This window comes from Anguilla anguilla, chromosome 7, assembly GCF_013347855.1.
Source record: "Anguilla anguilla isolate fAngAng1 chromosome 7, fAngAng1.pri, whole genome shotgun sequence".
Classification (NCBI taxonomy): Eukaryota; Metazoa; Chordata; class Actinopteri; order Anguilliformes; family Anguillidae; genus Anguilla; species Anguilla anguilla.
The window spans coordinates 6,674,672-6,697,445 of NC_049207.1; the positions used below are offsets into that span (position 1 = coordinate 6,674,672).

Genomic DNA, 22,774 nt, shown 5'->3' on the forward strand with positions numbered 1-22,774 from the left:
GTGGCCATCAATCCAATTGCTGTGTAACATTATATCAAAAAGAGTGAAAAACCAGTCTGTTAATTCTACAGCTGTGATGACTACAATCTCCCTGAGACCTGAACAGAGATACCGTCGACAAATTAAGCGAATCAAATTTTCTATTCTGTCTCTCCTGTGCAGACCGAGGTGATGATGTATTATTTCCACCCCCCCAAACCCAACCTGAGCTCCGAGCTCTAATCAGTCCCACGAGCACTGTGGACCTTGTATCTGATTGGTACTCTCTCCATCTCCATTGTGAAGGAAAAGAATCCCCACCTCACCCTGGTTACTGTTGCTATGTTATTGAGCCGTGGATCGCACCTGGCACGAGGAGCGGAGAAATGTGAGCGGTCCTGCGCGTCGAGCAAGGAAATTTCCCGGAGAATTCAAGACCGGAATCTGGGGGACTGGCCGTAAAAATCCACTGCCGGATTCTGTGTCTGCTGTCCCTGCCAGCGATCTGTGTGCAGAAAAGCAGCCCATTGGCATGTGACTGTGGAAGGTATGAGTTCATAATGAACATTACATCACATCAGTTATTTGCTGTGAGGCGATGCACAGAGTGGCTTGAATTGCATTTTTATATGTTAGGTAGCTTATTTACACAGCTGGATTTTAAATAATAGAATGAATTACAAGGTATACTGCATTAACACTGCTCCACACTGCTGCCCTAATCAAGTGCTCCACCCTGCTGCTCTGACCACTGCTCCACACTGCTGCTCTGACCACTGCTCCACCCTGCTGCTCTGACCACTGCTCCATACTGCTGCTCTGACCACTGCTCCACACTGCTGCTCTGACCACTGCTCCACCCTGCTGCTCTGACCACTGCTCCATACTGCTGCTCTGACCACTGCTCCACACTGCTGCTCTGACCACTGCTCCACACTGCTTCTCTGTGACCACCGCTCCACACTGCAGCGCCACGAACTACGAAAACTCGCTGACGATTCAAAATGCGCAATACATAACCAGAAGACTAATTTGTAATAAATGACTGGAAACAGCACAAGGCAGCACTGTTCCCAGTTCATGGCCCTAATGACAGGAACAGGAAATCACAAATCCGGCACAGATATATCTTCTGCTCGGAAGTATGTTTTACTGGGCTTCTCTAAACAGCGGCGAGGGACACTACAGGTATTGTGTGTTCCGTCCAATGACATCTCGGAGTACTCCAATTAAAACACTCATCATAAGCATGCAGTGTGGCCGGTGCCAACATACACATCTCTAGTTATTATTCTTCGCATGTGGCCATCCTGGAAAACAATACACGGCTTTCCTCACAGGGTCTGTTCCCCGAAATCACGAATCTCTTTTGCTGTAAGCAACACAAAGGACGCAACCTCCCTCGTATTGCCAAGGGTGAGTGGATATAATTAAAGTAGTATCTGTCCCATTAGCATAGCACGAATGTTAATCGTATTCACTTCGGTTTATCTTCATACCACTCTGAACAATGCCCCAGTCCTGTTCAATAGGGAAACTGCCTGTTTACCAAATGCATGGTGATATTGGCTCATACACAGTCAAAGATCATAGAAACAAGCCCACATAAAGGCATGACCAGTGGCTTCCATGCAACAGGAAAGACATACACACACACACACACACACACACACGCACCCACACATGCACCTGTTGCATTTCAGAGCACCTGAAAGAGAGCATAGAATTAAAGAGAACCCATCCTTCCTTACTGAAGTCAGCATGCGGGGAATTTGAAGTCGGTCTCTGAGACCACAACATTCCTCTGGTCTGAAAAAAGGCCATATTTGGTTCAAACGTTATATAATCAAGTAGTGTGGTTCAGTAGTTACATAACCAAGCTGTGTACAGGCAGTGGGGATTCAATTACCAGAAAATCTGGAAATCTGCAATGTGTGGTCAAATGAATACAGTGCTACAAATAACCTGTCAAACCAAAGGTTTACACAGGGATATAGACAGCATTATTTCAGTTATGGAAATACTTGTTTTTGTTGGCATCAACCAACATTTTCCGGGTGAATATGTTATGCATTCACATACGCAAACATACATTCCCCAGACAGCTGGTGACCCCAAGCCGGATTTGTGCTGGTTGTGGTCTGGCAGTGCTGACTTTGTGACCAGACTTGGTACAGATCCGGCCCAGAGTCACTTGCTATCTGGGTTCTGTTTCTAACACGTGTACATCTAAAATATCAATAAATATTGGCTTAGTTCTTTTGGAAAAGAAAATCAATCCACGTGGTGTTTTATTTATCCTTTCAATATTGTTTTGGTCTTTCGCGGTCTTTTCCGAGTTCAGACTATAAGCTCAACTTCTGTGATCATATTCAAAAAGACCTGTCTGCTTTGAAGGGAAATTAATTTAGTCATTACCAAGCTCTGTGGAAAGAGCTGCAATTGGCTTTGACGCACAGGTGGTTCACAATGTGATTGTAACTGTGCTACACCCTGAACCGCCAAACCTCCCTGCCGCCGTCTGTGCAGAGCAGCCAGCCGAGCTTTGTGTGTTTGTCTGCTTTGCATGAGAATAACGAATATAGACGCCATCAAAGGCCATCTGCCTCGTCCACAGACTCTTTTGGCAGTTTCATTTCACTTGGATTCTTTCCACCCCGGAGACCTGAAAAAAAAAAAAACAGAAAAATCCTTTAAAATATACACCAGCTCGCAGCGTCACACGGAGCTGTCTTCTCCTGTCTCGCGGCAACTCGTTGCTAGGTACCCTACAGCTTTGAGTCTGAACGTTACTTTGCCAGTGCCGAAGGCTGGCAGACCTGTGAAGGGGGGTGGGGGGGTTGGGGGAGTGGTAGGGGGTGCATAATTGCCTAAAAGTGACCCCCACACGGGGAGGGGCACATTTGACAGAAGACCCCCCCCCCCCTCCCCAGCCTTATTGCGCAGGAGCATCTTGAATGCGCAGCTGCAGTCTGCCTGCACCCGCTGAGATAACAGCGCAGTCGGCTATCGCAGTGGCTGCGCAGCTGGACTGCACTGCACACTGAGAAGAACCACAAGCTAGCTACACGAATGAGAGCCCCGGGCCCAGGCAGGGGGGGGCCCAGGATGTGAGGTGTAACTATTTTTAATGGGCGCCCCCCCCCCCCCCCCCAATATATTTCGCCCTGGGGCTGAGAATTCGTAGTTACTGCCCTGCTGAGGACACTTCGGCTGGCCTGCAGTCTCCCAAACGTGAGAGTGCTGCAGCAGTGTGACAGGACTACAAATGCAGCCGCATTTCAAACAGAGGGGGAAAGGAAAAGTAAAGAGCAAAAAAGATTCTAGAAGAATGACAAAGGGGCAGAATTGGCACCGTTTAATTATACCAAGGGGTTTGGAAAATATACGGTGAGTAGTAGTTGCAAAATAATTATTATATTGTATTACATATTGCATTGCTTTATTTGGTAAGTGCTTATAGTAAACTCTTCTATTGTAGAATTGTGCAGCAAGTCCCACTGTAATACCATGGATACCACTACTTCCCCTTCTACTCACGAACAATCCCATCACTTATCATGTGCATCTGGCATGGTATAGCATCTGTGTGTCACGTCTATTTCTTCACAACAGTAGCTATCGCAGCACAGGACAGAGTCACTGTTGCCTCACAGCAAACATCTGGACTTTCTCTTGACATCTGTATCAAAGCTGGGAGGCGGTATTGTGGGTTGAATTAAGGAGAAGCTCCAGAAGATTTTGACACAAGGTTTTCCACGTGGAGAGCCCTCCTCTTCCTCCTGCCCGTGTGCAGCAGGATGATTGATCATCTGGACAGAGCCACCCAAGCCCACAGCAAACCCCAGAGCAGGCCAAAGGCTTCCAGTTTGCAGCATTATGTGAAAGACCAGAGCACATTTCAGAGAGGAGTTTGTCTAATGTGTCAAGCAGTAGGTTGACATCACACAACCTTCCCATGGTGCGCTGCTTCACCACAGCCAACTGCATGCATCCCCATTCTCAGAGTTGCAGTAAGGGTGAGCAGAGACTGCTACGATCTTGGGTCCATATTCTCTCAGTGCTTTCTCGTTTTCTTCGATGGCATTCCTCTTAGGAAATGCTTTCTTGATAAATGTTCTGCGCCTCTGCACCGGAGGGCCCGTCCAGGGTGACGGCGGGGGCACGGTTCACGGCCTCCGACACGTTCGTTCCTCAGCTTCCTCAGATAACCCAGCCGGGATGAGAGCGAATCACAACTAATCCCTTTAAAAGGCGATACGGACATTGAGAGTCCACCCCCCCCTACCCCCTAGTTACCTCCACCCCCCCCCCCCCCCCCGGGGTCCGGAGAGACATTTTGGAGGCACGTACACAGCAGAAAGGCAAAGCGCTTTTTGTTCCTTCGTCCGTCCGGCCGGCCTTGGCCGGGAGCGGGAGCTCGAGCGCATTCAGAGCACGCGGCTAAGCGCAGGACGTGAAAGACTGGAGGCGCTCTCTCCCGCAGAGCTATCCCTGGCGCTGCGGTCCGGTTCCATACCGTGCGTTTGGGCTCGAATAAGTCAGGGCTAGACTGAATAAATCAGGGTGACGCGAAAAGACCTGTCGCCAATTTGGAGCAAACTGGTTTGATTTTCTTTTCATTTTGCCAGCATATACTACATTACATTACATGAAATTTATTCAGCAGTTGATTTTATCCAAAGCGACGTACAAAAGTGCATATCACGGCCGTTGCAACAACAACAAAACACAGGTTTGAAAAGGTTTGAAAGATACTCATTTCGTACAGCAATTTAATGTATGAGAAACTACCACACGGTGGTCGTGCTACAAAATAGCGCTGGAAACTGCAGCTGTGGTTCAGCACAAGAGAGGAGAATGGCAGACAGCGACCCTGTGACAGATTTTGATCCTGTTCATACCTTATCGCAGACTGATAAGGCCTTATCCCTCCAGAGCTGCACAGAAGAAAGGAGAGAGAGCGGAGTAGTAAAGGTTTATAATCCGCAAAGGAGACCTGGAGCCAAAGTGCTGGTTTTTATAGAGTCTGGAAGGCATTCTGTGCACCCAACACCCCTCCAGTCCATCACTGGAGGAATTAAACATGTGCAACTTTCACACTGAAATGCCGCAGCTTTTAAGGTAAAAAGTTAACTCTTAACATCAGTTCCTATACAAGTTATGTTCCTCTAAGAAATGAGGGCATTATACGTTATGGTTTCATATTAGTTAACAAATAAAGTATCTGTTTTCTCCTCTTTCTGCAGAGTACTAACTGCACCAGTGATAAATTAAATAGTGAATTCACTTTTTTCAATTATGAAATGCGAGCAAAAAATACCAAAGCTGTTGAAGACTGTAGTTACATATTGGCGTTGTATTTGATGGGATTCCACTGAGGAATGCTTTCTTGATCATTTTCTGCTAGCATATTAAACGCCCATTGAAAACTGCTTAACCTAGTAAGCTAAGCTTCACTCTGCTAAGAGACAGTACCCGGAGTGTTTGTGTGCACCACGTCCGTGAAGCATCCACAAAACGTGTGTGAAGCGTGTGCGTTGTCGCGGTCCTAAGGCTGGCGGCGTGGTGGTATCCGCGCGGTCATCTCCAGCGCGCGAAGCGGCTAGGAATGCGTCAATATTTACGCGCTGGCTGAGCCGCGGAAAGATCCGGAGCAGGAAGTGGAGCAGGAAGCGGAAGATCCTATTGCAGCTTTGAAGGGGAGCCAGGGAGAGGAGATAAAGCCTTTTGGAGCCGTCTCCCCCCCTGACTGCTCGCAGGCCTTCGACAGCAGACGTTGGGGCGGGAGAAAGACTCTCCTCCGATGCCCCCCCCCCCCCATTTCAGTTACAGGAATGGGACTGCCCCCCCACTATCTCAGAGAGGCCTGGTCAAGATAAAGGCACCCCACCCTACACAGTGTTTGCTCAGGTTTACTCTGTACTCCGCTGGAACACATTCATATTAAACTGTCAATTTTCCCTCTGCTTCTCGGGTGTGTGGGAGGGGCTATAGCGAGTCTGTGTGTTCCGTTTTCTACGTTTGTGGAGCGGTGCATGGGATACTGCCCAGAACATGCATGTGTACACATATGCATGACAGGCGCACAAATGCATGCCCACACATGCATGCACTGCCCTTTGATTGAATATTCAAGTTTTCTGGCCATCGATGGTCAGTTCTGCTGTACGGTACAAGGTCAAGTGCACTGAAATATTATTCACCCAGTAGACCCCTGCAAAAGGTACATTCTTCATAGTATCCATTAGTGTGACAGGGCATCTGCGTAGGTAATTCAAGTTAAGTGCCCTCCTCTGACAGAACAGCAGTGTCCCACCTGGACACAACACCTGGAGCCTCCTCACCAACCCGACACCTTAATCACCATGGCAAACAGCCGCCTACAGCGAACACGTTTACATACCTCTCTCCTCTCCCCCCCCCCCCCCCCCCCCCACCCCTCCCCCCCCCCCCCCCCGGCTGGGAACTGAACCCCCCATTACCAGCTCACTGGCCCACTTCCTTAACAGAAACACCATACCTATGCAGCGAGGTTTGAAACCGCGCTGCATTTCCCACGGAGATCTGGACAGTGAAGCAATTGGCCAAGGAGGGCCTATTCCCTATCCCAGGGAATATGAGCCATTGCTGATTGTGCCCATACTTCTATCTGAGTACAGTGCTGTTTTGGGCTCATTTCTCCTCCCTCTTCTTCTCCCCCCGCTCTTTCTTACTCCACCCTGAGCAACAAAGGCTTCCTTAAGCAAAGATGACACCAGGCTGAACTCCCCTGACCCGGCTGAATTTTCAGACTCGTTGGTGTTACTGTAGAGGAAGAAGCTAACGTTCTATCCCTGAAGCACATTGGATGAAAGCCCCACACCCCCAGTTCACTGTATGCTGCAATAAACTATGATGTATGTATTGAACGTATGAACCAACGTCATTACATTCATGTGTCTATACTGATATATAGAAAAGCCTTCAACTTGTAATATATTAAAGGATTTTTCCAGGAATATTTCTAGACTACCTTCCAAAGTTTCCAAAGTTCAAGGAATAATTTAGAATTTTTCCTTTCCACACTTGATCTGGTTTCAGATTTCCCCCCCCCCCGCTGAAAACACATTTTGCTCCGCATTTTGTGAAAGCATACTTGTAATAAATGTCCCATATCAAATTCTTATAAAAACATTTGTTATGGGACAAACCTGTGACAAAACCACAGGTTTATCTTCATTCACGTCATTATAATGCAGCATATTCAGAGCAAATTCTGATTTACAAGAGAATTTCCGAAAAATAATCCCAGACTGGCAGAGCAGTGAGCAACAGCACCTGGCAGTGTGTGACAGGCGAGCCCTATCTGGGAGGCAACCCCTGTCTGCGGCAAAGGTCAAAGGTCAAACCACAGCAACGAGAGCTTTAGGAAAGCAAAGTCAGAAAACAGAACAACGTCCCTTACGAGACAGTCCAAAGAATGATGTTCCGGGTGATTGTCTTGGGAATGTGAGTTTTAACCCTGTACGACACAAAGTGATACTTTCATCCAACGATGCAACGGATAAAGTTTTAGTCGTCTTTAGCGATCGTGCCGGAAAGAAAGAAAGGCAGTGCGAGAAAGAGAGACGCAGCAACAATGATCATTCAGAATTTATTGGAGGGGAAAAAAAACAATCCATCACTCCCACTTTTCTGCTCTTCACGGTATAAACTCTGATATGTGCACATGATTGTCAAAGGCATTTGTTATATAAGCCCCATAACAAATTGCCACATCACAGTAATATTAGAATGGGTTTGCCACTTCAGAGAAACAGATTGCCTTTATAACATGCAAAGAGTAAATATTTCACATTTCATTGGGCTTTTGGAGAATATTTTTACGGAAATGTAATCACAAGACCTGGAGTTCCACTGGTGTGAAGTCTTTTTTTTAATATATGTATATATATATATAGAGATATATTTATGAGGGTACAATATATTACCTATGCAAATACTTGTGGAGTTTTTTTCAGCGGTTTCAACATGCTTGAGTTTCATAAAAATTCTTTTAAAGCGTGTGGAACAGATTCATAGTTTTATTTATTAATAGCTTTTACGAGCACTAGCAATAACAATTTTCTTTTTAAATCAAAATTTGTACTTCTGGGATGTGTGTATATTGTATACAGAGCACAGACTGTTGTCAGTCGACAATAAAATTAAATTACAGCATTGGGACTGTACCGTAAGAGGATAAAATTTAAAGGCTAAATTTGGCTAGAAGAAATGAAATATTGAATGATTTACATATTAGAACATAAAGCTGTGATAAGCTCATAAGCTAACCACAATAATTAGGAGTTTACACGTTCTCCCCGTGCCTGTGTAGGTTTGCTCCGGGTACTCCGGTTTCCTCCCACAGACCAAAGACAACGTACGCTCCAGCAGTCACTCACAAAAGAGATGTCGATCTCAATGTGACTACCATGGATAAATATAGAGAAATAAAATTTTAAAAGCAATAACATGAAAAATGATGGGTAAAGTTCTGATAAAATCCTTTAAGGCCAAACTTTGGTCTGTGCTCTTGTGTCCTGTGACTGATTCAAAGTATCCTAAGTGGATCAGAAAACTCATTTTTGACAATGTCTCCGTTTTGTCTTAATAGTAAAGATTGGGTGCATATGACTTCAATACAAACAGTCAGTGTGGTGATGGGATCATTGAAATGATACTTATTTGACACAGATTTAACAAGCAAAAAGAAAAACAAAAAACAATACAATGCAATCTTCCCTCACGGATTCAGGCATCCACACCCGCACAATGCCATTCTCAAAGGTCAGTCCTTTATGAAAACACAGTATTTACAGTTTATTCACAAATACACAGATACACAATGCATCCATTTCAGAAAACAAGAAACAAAACAGAAAAATCAAAACAGTCAAGGACGCTAAAGAGGGGAGGGGAAAAACAGAAAACGTCAAAAGAAAGAACGTCTTCATAAGAATCACACTTAAAACGACGACAGACAGAACGATGGAACCAAGGGCCCAGTTGCACCAAACAGACGGTTTATAAATTTTTTTGGGCCCGGTTGTAATGCAAAGCCTAGTAACTCGCTGTGAGATTTTCACAGAACCCAGACAAACTAGCCTGCCTCCTGAAACCTACTGTACGTCTTTGCGGATACGATCACAGGGCGGATTCGGGCGCGTAAAGGGGAAGAAAGACGCATTCGAACAGTGTCTCGGTCTGGAATGTGAGGATCAGACGGACCGCTTCGCCTTCTCCCCGTCTGGAGGGTTCTGGGGGAGACGTTACGCTTCACACACCTGACTTCACCCACCCGCCCGCCCGCCATCGAGGAGGGGTGCCTCATTCAAACGGTTTCCTGAATGATTTCAAGATTTCAAGCCCTTAAATAATACTAGGATTTTTTTTTTACGTGCGGCGGCGTTCTGGCCTACTACGGTGGACGAAGGATTTCTAGGATTCTCTACTTTCTACGTGTCTTTGGTAACCACCTGCAGTTCGATTCAGTGACGCTAAACTGGACTCGGGTCCAAGCAGAAGACTTTTCAAAGCGGAACCCACCTGAACGTGACCGCAACAGGACACGCCTCTGGAGCTTCTTTTGATTAAAGATCAATCAGTCAGCTGCTGCTGACTCAGTCAAAAGGCAGGCGTGCGCAAACATCTGTTAACCGTTCATTCTCAGGGGACACCTGGTGAACTGAAGAGATCTGTGCCATTTTTAAGCCAACCAACCGGCAGAACAGACGAAAGACAAACAAAAAAAAAACCATAGGTGTCGCAGCAGTGTAGCATAATGGCTACGGGACTGGGCGCGTAGCGCAAAGGTTGTGGGTTTCGATTTCCAGCTGTAGCGCAGTATAAGCAGATTTCATATAAAGATACAATCTGTGAAATATAATGTGAAACACGACAGAAAATTCTAAGCAATATAAAAAAGGACCAAGCTCTTAACCGGAATCCTTTCTCATTTGATTTTTATGGTCTTTCCAGTGTAATTTATTTAGACATAATGAGAGGGGCACCTGTCCAACAGTCCCACTGATGTTCAAAGCACAGCCAAAGATTTACAACCGCTCAGTTAAGATGTGTAGCCGCAACAATCACAACGTCCACACGCCTTTCACTATATTCGTCTCAGATCCTCAGCAGGTGCTATGAACTAAAGTAATAAACAATCGGGGAGGATAAATCCAATCAATAATCCAGACATTACGGTCATACTTTGCTGATTGCATAAAACGAAAACCAAATGAGCAATAACGGAAAGGCAACAAACCCTCCTGATTGGATGAACTGTAATCTTCATGGACCTTAAATGGTTTTCGGGTCAAGGATTTCGTTACCGCAACGCCTCTCTTCCAAATTAAATTCAGACGGAGAACAGGAACTGAATAATGGGTTTAATATGAGAGCCGGGCATTCCCAACTCCATTTAATCAGAACTGATGAATTGCATTTCGTCTTCATTTTCTTATTAAAAAAAAGCGTCACCACCAGACAGAAAGGATATTTGGAAAACAACATATTAAAGCAGATTTTTTTTTAAAAGAATGTATGTTCATAAATGCGTTTTAATACATTCCACAGATTACTTTCTGTCACTTGTTCAATCATAGAGGTTTGGAAATATATAAGCAATACAACAGCAACTCAATGAAGATTTCAATTTTTTTTTTCCACCAGCACAAATTACAGTGATGAACTGTTTGTTAGAGGCAGCTTTACAGCTTCATCTAAACTGAAAAATTACAGCCAATATTAACACATTTATAGTACTAACACATTTTAGCCAATTTACATACTATTGATGTCTGATCATTCCCTTTGCACGTATGCAACAAAAATGTTTATAATCCGGTTATTTTCCTATTTTACGCTCCTTAACCCACGATTTGCATACTTCAATCTGAGAAGAGCGCACTTCCATCTTAAAAGGAGCGTTTAAAGCACGGACGTCCAAACGCTCATGGGGCTTAAATCTTAATTGGGTCGTTTTCACATAATGGGCCACTTACTCAGCTAGCCACGGTCAGCCCCGTTGGTCCCCGATTTCACGGCAGGAGCGTTTGACTCATCCCTCCAGAACGACCTGAACATACGATGACTGGATTTTTTTTTGGGGGGGGGATGTTAAAATAAAAAAGGGAAAAACACAGCAGAGATTTTGAGGGCCTTGAGGCGGTAAACCGGTTCGATGTCGGGGACGTAATGAGATAAGCGGAAGCTTCCGGTCTTACGGCTGTTGCTTTTTGACTGAGTAATAAGTAAACATCCTCGCTGAGCGGAGCAGCACTATCGAGAAGCGAAGCCATTCCCAGAAGACCCTGGGAGGCAGTCATTACTGCTTTCATTTGAACCAGTCCCCCCTTCCTTTTATATGTACACAGGGAGAGAGATCTACTGAGATTCAAGAACAAAAAAAAAAGAAAAAAAAAGAAAATCATACCTACCAGTTCAGTAATCATATCTACCAGTTCAATAAGTCATAACGTTTTCTCTCTTTCGCATTATAGCATCAGCCCGTTTCCACAAATAAATAATTTAGTTCAAAATAAACAGCTGATTTTTCAGTGTCAATATGACAGGCAACGTAAAGAGTAAGAACACTCGTCCCGTGTCGGACGGGGAACGTTAGGGGCGAGGGTTCGAAAGGAAGCGGGCAGCGAGAGACCAGACGGCGATAATCTTTGAGCTCAGCTACTAGCCTCACTTCTGTTGCCATAGCGACAAGGCTCCACTGCAAACAACGTGATTGACAGCTCGCAGTGTCGGGAAGGAGGAGCATGAAGACTGGTGGCGTGCTGAATAAAAGAACGTCAAACTGAACCCATGACCGTCATGCAACACACTCAACTCATGATTCAAAGGACAACGTTTGGAAAATAATGATAGGGCAGGACAACTGAAAACAAACGGCTCTGATGACACCTTCTGAATAAATGTCACCTCTTTTTGGATTGTACGTGTTCTTTGCCGTATCACCAGCAAACAAGGGGGGGGGACTCTGAACCTTAAGCGATGATAACAGCAAAACTCAATTTTAGAGTGGGCAAAACGTCTAAAAATCTCTCAGGTGTACGAATCTCACCACGCCCCGATGACATCACCTCAGACATCAAACACACCAGATCAGGGGAACCAGACCTGTGCAGGTTGGATTGAGCATTACGTCCAAATGCAGTTATGGAATTCCCTGAGAACTCATAAACTGGAAACAGATCAATGATACTATACACACTGAAGTCATGGCATTTCCGATGAAGCTGAAAGCTCTACCATCTTAAATTCCATTAACATGTAATAATATTCAAGGTAATAATTACACTGTCACTGGGGCGATGGATCCACTGACTTTTAACAGTTTGTTTCAATGTATCATTCTGTTCAAAACAAACATCATGGTAAAGTTTTTTTTTTCATATACTGTAAATGTGTAGCATATAGAATGATTTTTACAAAAGTCTTATAAAGTAAGAAAATAATGAAACATATTAAATGTTTCCATTGACAAATAAATTGTACAATGTTATGACCCCATTGTGGGATTTTAAAACAGTTTACAATCTATACCGTCTGTCAGATAAATAGAACTTAATAATCAGTTTAGCTTGTCATGTCTGAGAATTCAACTAAAAGCTACTGTACAGGACATCAAGCAATGCTTTTTCAAAAAAAAAACATCCTTCAACAGTCATTTGGTACGCTTTTAAGCACTTCAGTACTGCGCGAACGGATTAAACCGCGGAGACACCCAGGTCCCCTGAAATCACGACGAGAGGAAATGAAACACTTGATTAATCAGATACACCTTTTTCGACCGAAAAAAGCAAGCAGCACAACCCGCAAAAAAAAAACAACATAAAGAGAGACGACAGCAGAAACCGAAAAAAGGATGAGCCACAGCTACTAGAGTTACTCGACTGAATTACAGATAAGAATCACTAGGTCGTTAAAAAGTTGGTGTTTGAATTGTGTAAAAATGATCCTTTCCCGTGAGTCGTCCTTCGCCTCCGGACCAGGCACACCGAGCCTTTTTAATGCGAAGATCCGCTCTGGACACACGGACTCTATGGTGGGGAGTCCTCCCCGCTCTGGACACACGGACTCTATGGTGGGGAGTCCTCCCCGCTCTGGACACGCGGACTCTATGGTGGGGAGTCCTCCCCAGAGGCGGGGCTTGGAGCCGGAAGGTGCGGAGGAGATCCGAGGCGGGATCCATGCAGATGCGATGTGCTGGGAACGCCATGCGGGGGGGGGGGGGGGGGGGGGGGGGGGCGGGGGGGGCGGGGGTTTGGGGTGGGGGGGGTCTTCGTGTCAGAAGGAGACGGTAGAAAATATGGCGGTTTCAAAGTCCTCTGCTCATCCAGTCCTCCCAGGTGCGTCGGAGGGGCAGGGCGAGGGGCGGGCTGGGGGGGTTGTTTTTTCTTGGGGGTGTGTGGTCACTGTAAGGGGGGGGGGGGGGGTGGGACCGGGGTGTGGTCTCCCCCCCCCCTCACAGTGCCGTGGCCTCCCAGCTCGCTCCCCGCGGAACCTGGCGTCACTTGGTCCCCGTGTGCACCGTGGTGATGGTGGAGGGGCGTGGCCGGTGCTGCTCCGCCCCCACGGGGGGCAGGACCGCCCCCACGGACGACAGGGCGCCCCCGGGAGAGGAGGCCGCCGACGCCAGGCTGCAGGGCGTGGGGGGCGTCGGTGTACCTGGTCGGAAACAACACCCAGGTTTAAAAAGGGTGGCCCGCCGCTGGTTGCCATGGCACGGAGCGCCACGGCAACGCGACACACGAGCCCACCGACCGCGCGGCACAACCGCGGCACAGCTTCAGCGCTTAGCAACCGAGCAGCAGGGCCCTGTGATGTTAGCGCAGGGGGGCTAGTTCCACACGCCAGCGACAGAAAGACACACAGCAGCAGTGCCCTTAAAGAACTGACACACACGCACGCACACATACATACATACACACATACACACACGCACACACACACACACACACACACATACATACATACACACACACACAGACACACACACACACACACACATACGCACACACACACACACACACACACACATACATACACACACACACAGACACACACACACACACACACACACACACACACACATACACACACACACACGCACACACGCGCACACGCGCACACGCGCACACACGCACACACGCACACACAGACACACACACACATACATACATACATACATACATACACACACACACACACACACACATACATACATACACACACAGACAGACACACACACACACACAGACACACATACATACATACATACACACAAACACACACACACACACGCGCACACACACACACACACACACACACACACACACACAGACACACACAGACACACACACATACATACATACACACACAGACAGACACACACACACACACACACACACACAGACACAGGACTATGGAGTCAAAGGGGAGGGCCGAGAGCCTTCACTGGGTGACCACGCCCACAAAAGAGGAGGAGCAATTATGACAAAGCGGGAGAGAGGCCGTTTGTCAAGCTCTTTCTGGACAGGCGTTCAACAAGGCGATTGTTTACAGCAAACTACAGCATACCCCCTGTAAACGTGAAGGAAACCGCTGAAACGGTTTAAAATTGAAGGTTCCATTTTGTTTGCGGATCACTTCGATTTAATCAAGACGGGAGTGACAACGAGAAGGAGAGTCTTTTCCAACATGGACTTCAGGCAGATAATTTTTTTTAAAGTTAGCAACAAATAATCTTTTAAGATGAATTCTAGTGTTTGGGCCTTTTTTTTTTTTTGTTCACTGCGCACTACCTTTTCAGACTTTCAGCCGTGGTCAGTGAACGTTTGTGACAAACCGAGAAAAATTCGATCGCGTTCTCAAATGTTACCTGGCGCTCAACCCGCTGAAGGCAGGTGAGGTAAACTGAGGCGAACGGCCTTGCGATCGTCCCCCCCTAGTAAAGGCGACGCAGCGGCAGCCGGCACACAACGAGCTCCAGCGGCGCTCAGCAAATCATTCCATCGACAATAAAACACCCACAGACACATTCCGAGACAGCGCTAAGAGAGCCAAAAAAGTGTCACACCGTTATATCTCTTCGCATCAGACATCCAAGTGCGCTTCAAGTTCAAATTAAGCACCGTGTTATTTAATGAATGGTGCGATGCTACATTATTTTTTTATTATTTTACTGACTCAATGTAAGCTAACCGCAAGTGCATGAAGTCCCTGGAATGTTCCACGGGATAACCTGTTTATTCCGCTGGTGTTTTTAATAACTGCCTTTTTGGGGGGGGGGGGGCGAAGGAGGCTGTGCATTAGCGTATCAGACCAGTGTTTTTAAGTACGGAGTGCACTTTTGGAAGGACACAAGCGGATCCTGTTACAGCAGGCACTGCATTAAGGACCGGCGAATGGGGTTTATGTGCCCGACACCCCCATTACAGGCACCGGGGCGGGGGGGGGGGAGGGGGGGGGGTCAGGTTGTGCACGGGCCAGCTGAGCCTGATTCATCTGACTGGAGTCTGGCCAGGCTGTTCCTGGTAGGTCACCTGACTTGACCACAGTGAAGGTGTCTCACAAACTGAGGCTCGCTCACACACACACACACACACACACACACACACATAAGCAGTAACACAGAGCAAATAAACCATTCCCAGAAAGCACGTGTTGCAGTGAGTTATCAGGATAAAGCTGTGAGTGGTAAGAAAACGCTGTGGGGTATAATGGGCTGTGGTGAGCTTTCAGGGGGACATTGTTATTGTAAATGTATGTGCTTTCAGCGAGGGGGGGTTTGGTTAATGATAGGAGCTGGAATATGCTGGTTTTGTAGTTTTACTTCAAAGGGGGAGGGGGGCCGATTTATGCTGGTTGTGATAGGTTGGTTAATGATGGGATTGGCTGGTTAATGATGGAAGCTGGCTAATGCTTGTTCTGATTGGTTGGTTAATGATGGAAGCAGGCTTCTGCGGCTTTTGATTGGCTGGTTAATGATGGAAGCTGGCTTATGCTTGTTCTGACTGGTTTGTTAATGATGTAAGCTGGTTTATGCTGGGTTTTATTGGTTGGTTAATGATGGAAGCAGGTGTATGCAGCTTTTAATTGGTTGGTTAATGATGTAAGCTGGTTTATGCTGGTTTTTATTGGTTGGTTAATGATGGAAGCAGGTGTATGCAGCTTTTAATTGGTTGGTTAATGATGGAAGCTGGTTTATGCTGCTTTTGATTGGTTGGTTAATGATGGAAGCTGGTTTATGCTGCTTTTGATTGGTTGTTTAATAATAGAAGCTATCTTATGCTTGTTTTGATTGGTTGGTTAATGATGGAAGCTATCTCATACTGGTTTTGATTGGCCTGTTTAATGGGGAGGTGGGAGGGCCTCACGGTGCGGGGGCGAGGGAGAGCCAGAGGCCAGGGCAGCACTTACAGTCCTTGCGGGGCGTGGTGGTGGCAGGGTTGGCGACGGCGGCGGTGGTGGCGGGGCCGGTGGTGGAGTCTATGGACGAGCTCTTGATGTGCGCCGCATTCTGGTTCTGGTTCTGGTTCTGATTCTGGTTCTGGTTCTGGTTGCGGTTGTGGCTCGGGTGGTTAGCGCTGTCTATGCTGCTGCTCAGCTGCAGTCTCCTCATGTGACGCACCACCGCCGTGGCGTTGAAGGCTTGCTGGACGAGAGCAACAAAAGGACACAAACTAAACGTTACAGAGCGAGGGAAGAAGAGAGAGGCCAGAGTGACGAACCAGTTTAACCTCTGACATTGACTCCGCGTAACAAGCACTCACCCTCCACTTGCTTTTGGCGAAGTTCTTCCTGATCTGTCGACTGACGGACTCATGGATGTTCTTGCAAAGAGCAGTGTCCCCAGCGATCCTGAGAAAAAGAATAACCGAGAACAAATTTGACCAAATGGTACAAGGGGGCGAAAGTACAAATGCCACCGCACACCATATTTCACAGCCCAACTCAAAGCCCCAATACACTGGTCCAGTCAAAACAGGAATGCAATGCGTAACTAAGCACTGGTTTAACACTGCTGACGGCCACAAGGTTTAAAAAGGTTCAGCACAAGAGACCCTCTGCACTCGTCCGTCACTCATCATCCCAGTGAAAATATTTCCCTTTCGGACAGAGCAGGGGCAGAGGCTAGTGCTCAGTCAACACGCGCCCTTAACTTAATCCCTGCGACCGTCGACTCCCTTCCTTCACAAACGTCTCGGCCAGCTCAGCAAACAACAACAAATAAAAAACCGCTAGCGTAGAAAACATTCCGCTCGTTTTTAATTTGGTAACTCAAGAGTTACGGACCTCTGTGGAGCCACTCCAGGCCAGAGGCCTTGATGGAGCTGAACTGGCAACCCCCATAACTATGCCTCACATGGTATTCCTGAAGCTGCGTGCCGCTCCTGAACTATGAAAACCCAGACAGAGCTCTCTGAGGGGCGAGACTCCAGGCCCGAGCCTCCCGCTGCTCGGGGATAACAGGCCCGCTAATACCCGCTAATAAGCTAAATCCGTAGCCACTGAACACAGCGCAGTCATTTCATGGCAGAATTACTGCCCGGCAACAGCCAGGCAGAATGATAATGCTAATGGGATCCGACTCGTCAAGAGATCTGAACCCCGGCCAATTTACTATTTCTGATGACAATAATGATGAAATAACCTACCTCAACAGGCAGTGAGTCCAGACAGAAGAGACTGCTCCATTCCAATGTTTAATTGGCTAAAGATTACTTGTGCTCTATAGCGCCCCCTGCTAGACGTAATTTTGCTGTGCCACATCCTGCACTTTAATAAGCTTTGGTTCCTCTGTTGCACATTTACAATTCCAAAGAATGTAACTTCAGGGTTTGAGCACGTTTACTGACGAGGGGTTAGGTTTACATTTTTACAAACTTTACAGTTTGAGTTCGCAAAATGTGGTTTTGACGACGGACCGCACAAGGTCCATCGTCAGAACTGTTAATGCAGTTTGAATGAAGAGCTGACTGAGAAAGCACCGTGTTCGTCCAGTGAAGTGCATTTCCTCACAGACATTTCACCCCGGCAAGCCTTCCTCAGAGTATATTAGGACCATTTCTACATCACCACCAGGCAACAGCGAAACATCGGTAACGGACATCACTTAACTAAATGCACATTTAAATTAAGCAGCTCTTTCTATGGTACTCGAGCCTGCACTCATTACTGCCGTGCGACGTGCTTCGTGACTTCCTGTCCACTCTCCGGACCGCGGAGGACCACGTCTGGGGCGTTCCGTACGTCAGACGGGCTTCGGTGTTTTTGGAGAGGCACTCATCCCGCCGGCAGTGGACCCATCGCGCGGCGGCGGCGGTGGCGGCGTTCCCGCCTCAGGGCGAGTTTGAGGCCCGGCGCGGCGCGTCTGACTCATTCGCTCCAGCGCGATGGCCCCCCCCTTCGGGAGGCGCGCGCTGCGGTTCGCGATCGGCGCGGCTAGCGTCCTCCCGCGTGTCGCTAAGCGCGTCGGCGGCTAATCGGGACGCGTTCATTCGGCAGATTTTCCGTTTCCCCCCCCCGCACACCCGGGAGAGCTGACCTCACCGAAAAGGGCTGAGCGAGGACCCCGTGAGCTTCGCTAACGGGCGAAACGCGGTCGAGGAGCGCTCGCACCCCTAATGGTGATGCGGTCACAGTGTATTTATAACGCATTCCCGATGCCTTCACAGTGCGCCGCCTGTGGCTGGTTTTATGGTCGCGTCTAAACGCGCTCAAATCAGGTTTGTTACACAGCTTCTACAGTGCATTAGTGTTATTTTGCAGAGTAAGACATGATATGGGAGCTCTTTACAATGGGGTTTGAGGATTTATGGGGTATTTCGAGCGAAGAAAGTTTTTTTTTTTTTCCCCAAAAAGGTGCCATGTGACAAAGGACTCACCAGGGGTGTCGGAGAGCCTGGTCACAGGTGTACCTCTTAGCCGGGTCCTTCTCCATTAGACTGCTGATGAAGTCCTTTGCTGTCAAACACATGAGCACATCTCCGTGTGTTACAACCTCAGGCTATGTAAATAAAACTGCCATAAATCTCAGTCCATCTCTCTGTCTCTCACTCGCACACAAACACACACACACACACACATACACAACAATCACACAATCTCTCTCACACACACACACACACACAGGCATATATAGACACATATAGACACACGTACTATGCACACACACGCACAAGCAAAGACACACGAGTGCATACTCGCATCCTCACACACACACACACACACGCGCGCACACACACGGCAGGTCACATATCACCAGAAAAGCATGTAAAAATAACTATTAGCATCTGAAGCCTCTGGGCAGTCGTCACAGCCTTCGCTGGTGTTTGTTTAGCAAACGCACGGCAGATTTGTCAGCGCTGGTTCCTGTAAACTGAGGGGCCCTCATCGTCCACACGTTACTGGCAGCCAGCGGGGAGAGCTGGATAAGTGGCGGCGGCTGTAGCGGGACCCCCTCCCCCTCCCCCCCCCCAGAGTTCGGCCGCCGCACCGCCACGCCGATCCGGAGGGTCTGGAGCAGCCGAACGACCCCCCCCCCCCCCCCCCCAGCATTCCAGCAGCGTGATGTGATCAGTGAAGGGATAAGGGCCAGAGAACGAGCTGGGGAAGGGATAAGGGCCAGAGAACGAGCTGGGGAAGGGATAAGGGCCGGAGGACGAGCTGGGGAAGGGATAAGGGCCAGAGAACGAGCTGGGGAAGGGATAAGGGCCAGAGAACGAGCTGGGGAAGGGATAAGGGCCAGAGAACGAGCTGGGGAACGGATAAGGGCCAGAGAACGAGCTGGGGAAGGGGTAAGGGCCAGAGAACGAGCTGGGGAAGGGATAAGGGCCAGAGAACGAGCTGGGGAAGGGGTAAGGGCCAGAGAACGAGCTGGGGAAGGGATAAGGGCCAGAGAACGAGCTGGGGAAGGGATAAGGGCCGGAGGACGAGCTGGGGAAGGGATAAGGGCCAGAGAACGAGCTGGGGAAGGGATAAGGGCCAGAGAGCGAGCTGGGGAAGGGATAAGGGCCAGAGAACGAGCTGGGGAAGGGATAAGGGCCAGAGAACGAGCTGGGGAAGGGATAAGGGCCAGAGAGCGAGCTGGGGAAGGGATAAGGGCCAGAGAACGAGCTGGGGAAGGGATAAGGGCCAGAGAACGAGCTGGGGAAGGGGTAAGGGCCAGAGAACGAGCTGGGGAAGGGATAAGGGCTGGAGAACGAGCTGGGGAACGGATATGGGCCAGAGAACGAGCTGGGGAAGGGATAAGGGCCAGAGAACGAGCTGGGGAAGGGATAAGGGCCAGAGAGCGAGCTGGGGAAGGGATAAGGGCCAGAGAACGAGCTGGGGAAGGGATAAGGGCCAGAGAACGAGCTGGGGAAGGGATAAGGGCCAGAGAACGAGCTGGGGAAGGGATAAGGGCCAGAGAACGAGCTGGGGAAGGGATAAGGGCTGGAGGAAGGGCCAGCAGTGTGGTATAATGGGTAAGGAGTTGGTCTTGTAACCTGAAGGTCACAGGTTCGATCTTGTACTTTTTTGTTTTATGATTTTTCTACTCACAGCTAGCGTTTAGAAAAGGCAAATGGACAAGTGCTGACAAATTATAAGTGAAAAAGAAACACCGATAAATGCTCCTTTTATCACGCATGCGAGCAAACACACATTTATACACCCGACTCATTCAGCAAAGCTCACCTGAATCAGATATGTCATCCCAGTAAGGTGCATCAAACTCATAGTCTGCCTTCAGGATCTGCTCAAACAGCTTGGAGTCATTCTCATCGTAGAAGGGCGGGTAGCCACACAAGCTAGCGGACAGAAAATGAGGTTAAAACAGAGGAAAACAGGCACACACAAAATAAGACAGCTTGCACCTGTAGGCTTACATACTCTCAGCTTGACCCTTCGAGCAGAGGACATTGCAACCAAATTCAATTTTGGTCATAACCAGTTTCTTTGTAAAGATGGGATTGTAGGGGGAGGATCGCCAGTGAGAATTCCAGGTCGAGCATCAGACAGAATAAAGAATGTATGTAACATAAAACTACAGACACTTGCATATTGTGCATATTGTGTTTTGTTATACGAAGACATAATTTAAGGCAAATAAACAATATCAGAGATAGGCTTTGCGAGTCAAACACGGGTCACATCATTTGGACGTGTTCCATTTCGCCACGAGAACAGAACTTTAAGCTCCTCAAACTTCTAACTGACACGACAGAACTAATTCTGCAGCAGAGATCTGGCTAAACGGAAACGCCATTAAAATTCCTTTCTCCCTGAATACACACGCAGAGAGAATTCTACATCCTCCCAATTTTCTGCTTCATTTTGGCATTATCGAGGTTTGTACTTCTTTCACGCTCTCGCTGCTCCAACCTTGTCCTCTTTGGATTCAAAAACCCAGTTTTTTGTTTGTGAAGGAATTAATCACTTTCACCCGATTACCAAAAAGCAATCTTCACACCCGACAGGTGGCTAACCAGGCATGAGATCCTGGCTCCTCGAAGCCTAAAGAATCTGCTAATCACCCCCAGCACCTCTGAGAAGCGACGTTGCAAATTAGTGGAGAAATTCACGGATGGGAACCCGAGAGAAGAGGAGGAACAATGTGCCACGGACTCCCACGTTCATCCGTCTGATTTTTCCCAGAGCTCCGAGCCACATCCATCTCTGCTGGTCCCATCACTCAAAACGTTCTGGGACCCAGACGTCACACACGGGCAATGGAAGGACACTAGTCAAGCCATTTGATTTTAATTTTAATGAGAGCAAGTGTGTGAATGTTGCAGGATGGGTCAGTGATGTAACTCTTACACATTTATACAAATATTCAACGTTGCTTCACCGCACCAAGAGCCTGAGAGGTACACATTTTTGGAACGTGAAGCGAGAGCGTACTTATAACTGAAAGTAGCAGTGCATTTTCCCTTAAAGGTACGGAAAATCCAGCAGAATCGTGGCCTTTCCTCAAACTGAAACTCCGTCGGTTTCCGAGACGTAAACAGGCGTCACAGCCGTATTAGCGCCAAATTGGGAAGAACGATAACTGAAAACACAACAACGTATTTACAGAGCAACCCGTCAGCTGCACTTGGTGCTTCAAGCATTCGTCTCCGTCTTTGTTTTGCGTCGTTTCCATAACAAACATGAGGGAAAATATTTTTGAGTTCTGCCCGCCAGAACAGAACCATCGCATCGCATTTTCGACTCAACACAGCAGAGTACACGGCAGCACACAGTGAACACCCAGTTACCGGCTGAGTAACTCTTTCAAAAAATCCGCCACATTCAATAACGCTGCTGCTGTTAAAGGACTTTTGGACCTTTGAGAACTTCTTATTATGACCAGTAATAGAAAAATAAGTTGAAATCACAGGAGGAAAAGACCCATGTCCAGATGAAAAGCGATTTCTTTCAGTTTTCTTTTTTTTTTTTTTTTTTTAACACAGGACCACCTGGACACAACCTGTTGATTGGTTGACTTGTGACCTACTGCATGACTTAATAAATCCATTTATAGCTGTCTCTCCCGGTGTCATTTGACCTTTGACCTGCTCCAGTCATATCCTGCAGCATATTTCCCAGTGAGCTGTTATTACCACTTTTTCAGCACGTCTGTGCTCTAGATTTGCCCAAAGCTCGTGCAGGCCCCAGCAGAGGGCCAATTGGCCATGGCCCTAAATGCAAGTATGGCATTAAAACTGCACAGCTCCAGCCACAGTTGGTAAAAAGACCACATTACACCTCAGTGATTTTCGTGGTT

At 47.6% G+C, this 22,774-nt stretch overlaps 1 protein-coding gene across 1 annotated transcript in view; it reads right to left on the reverse strand.

The window, feature by feature from the left end:
* Positions 1-13,453: 13,453 nt before the first annotated feature.
* The window catches only part of camk1da (calcium/calmodulin-dependent protein kinase 1Da), an 89,888-nt gene continuing 80,567 nt past the window's right edge, over positions 13,454-22,774 (reverse strand). The window contains exons 7-11 of the mRNA XM_035424668.1: positions 20,701-20,813; positions 18,909-18,987; positions 16,794-16,881; positions 16,441-16,675; positions 13,454-13,686 (exon numbers count right to left, since the gene is read on the reverse strand). Of these exons, the coding sequence (XP_035280559.1) occupies positions 13,529-13,686; positions 16,441-16,675; positions 16,794-16,881; positions 18,909-18,987; positions 20,701-20,813 (673 nt within the window). The 3' untranslated portion in view covers positions 13,454-13,528. The remainder of the gene's footprint in view (positions 13,687-16,440; positions 16,676-16,793; positions 16,882-18,908; positions 18,988-20,700; positions 20,814-22,774) is intronic.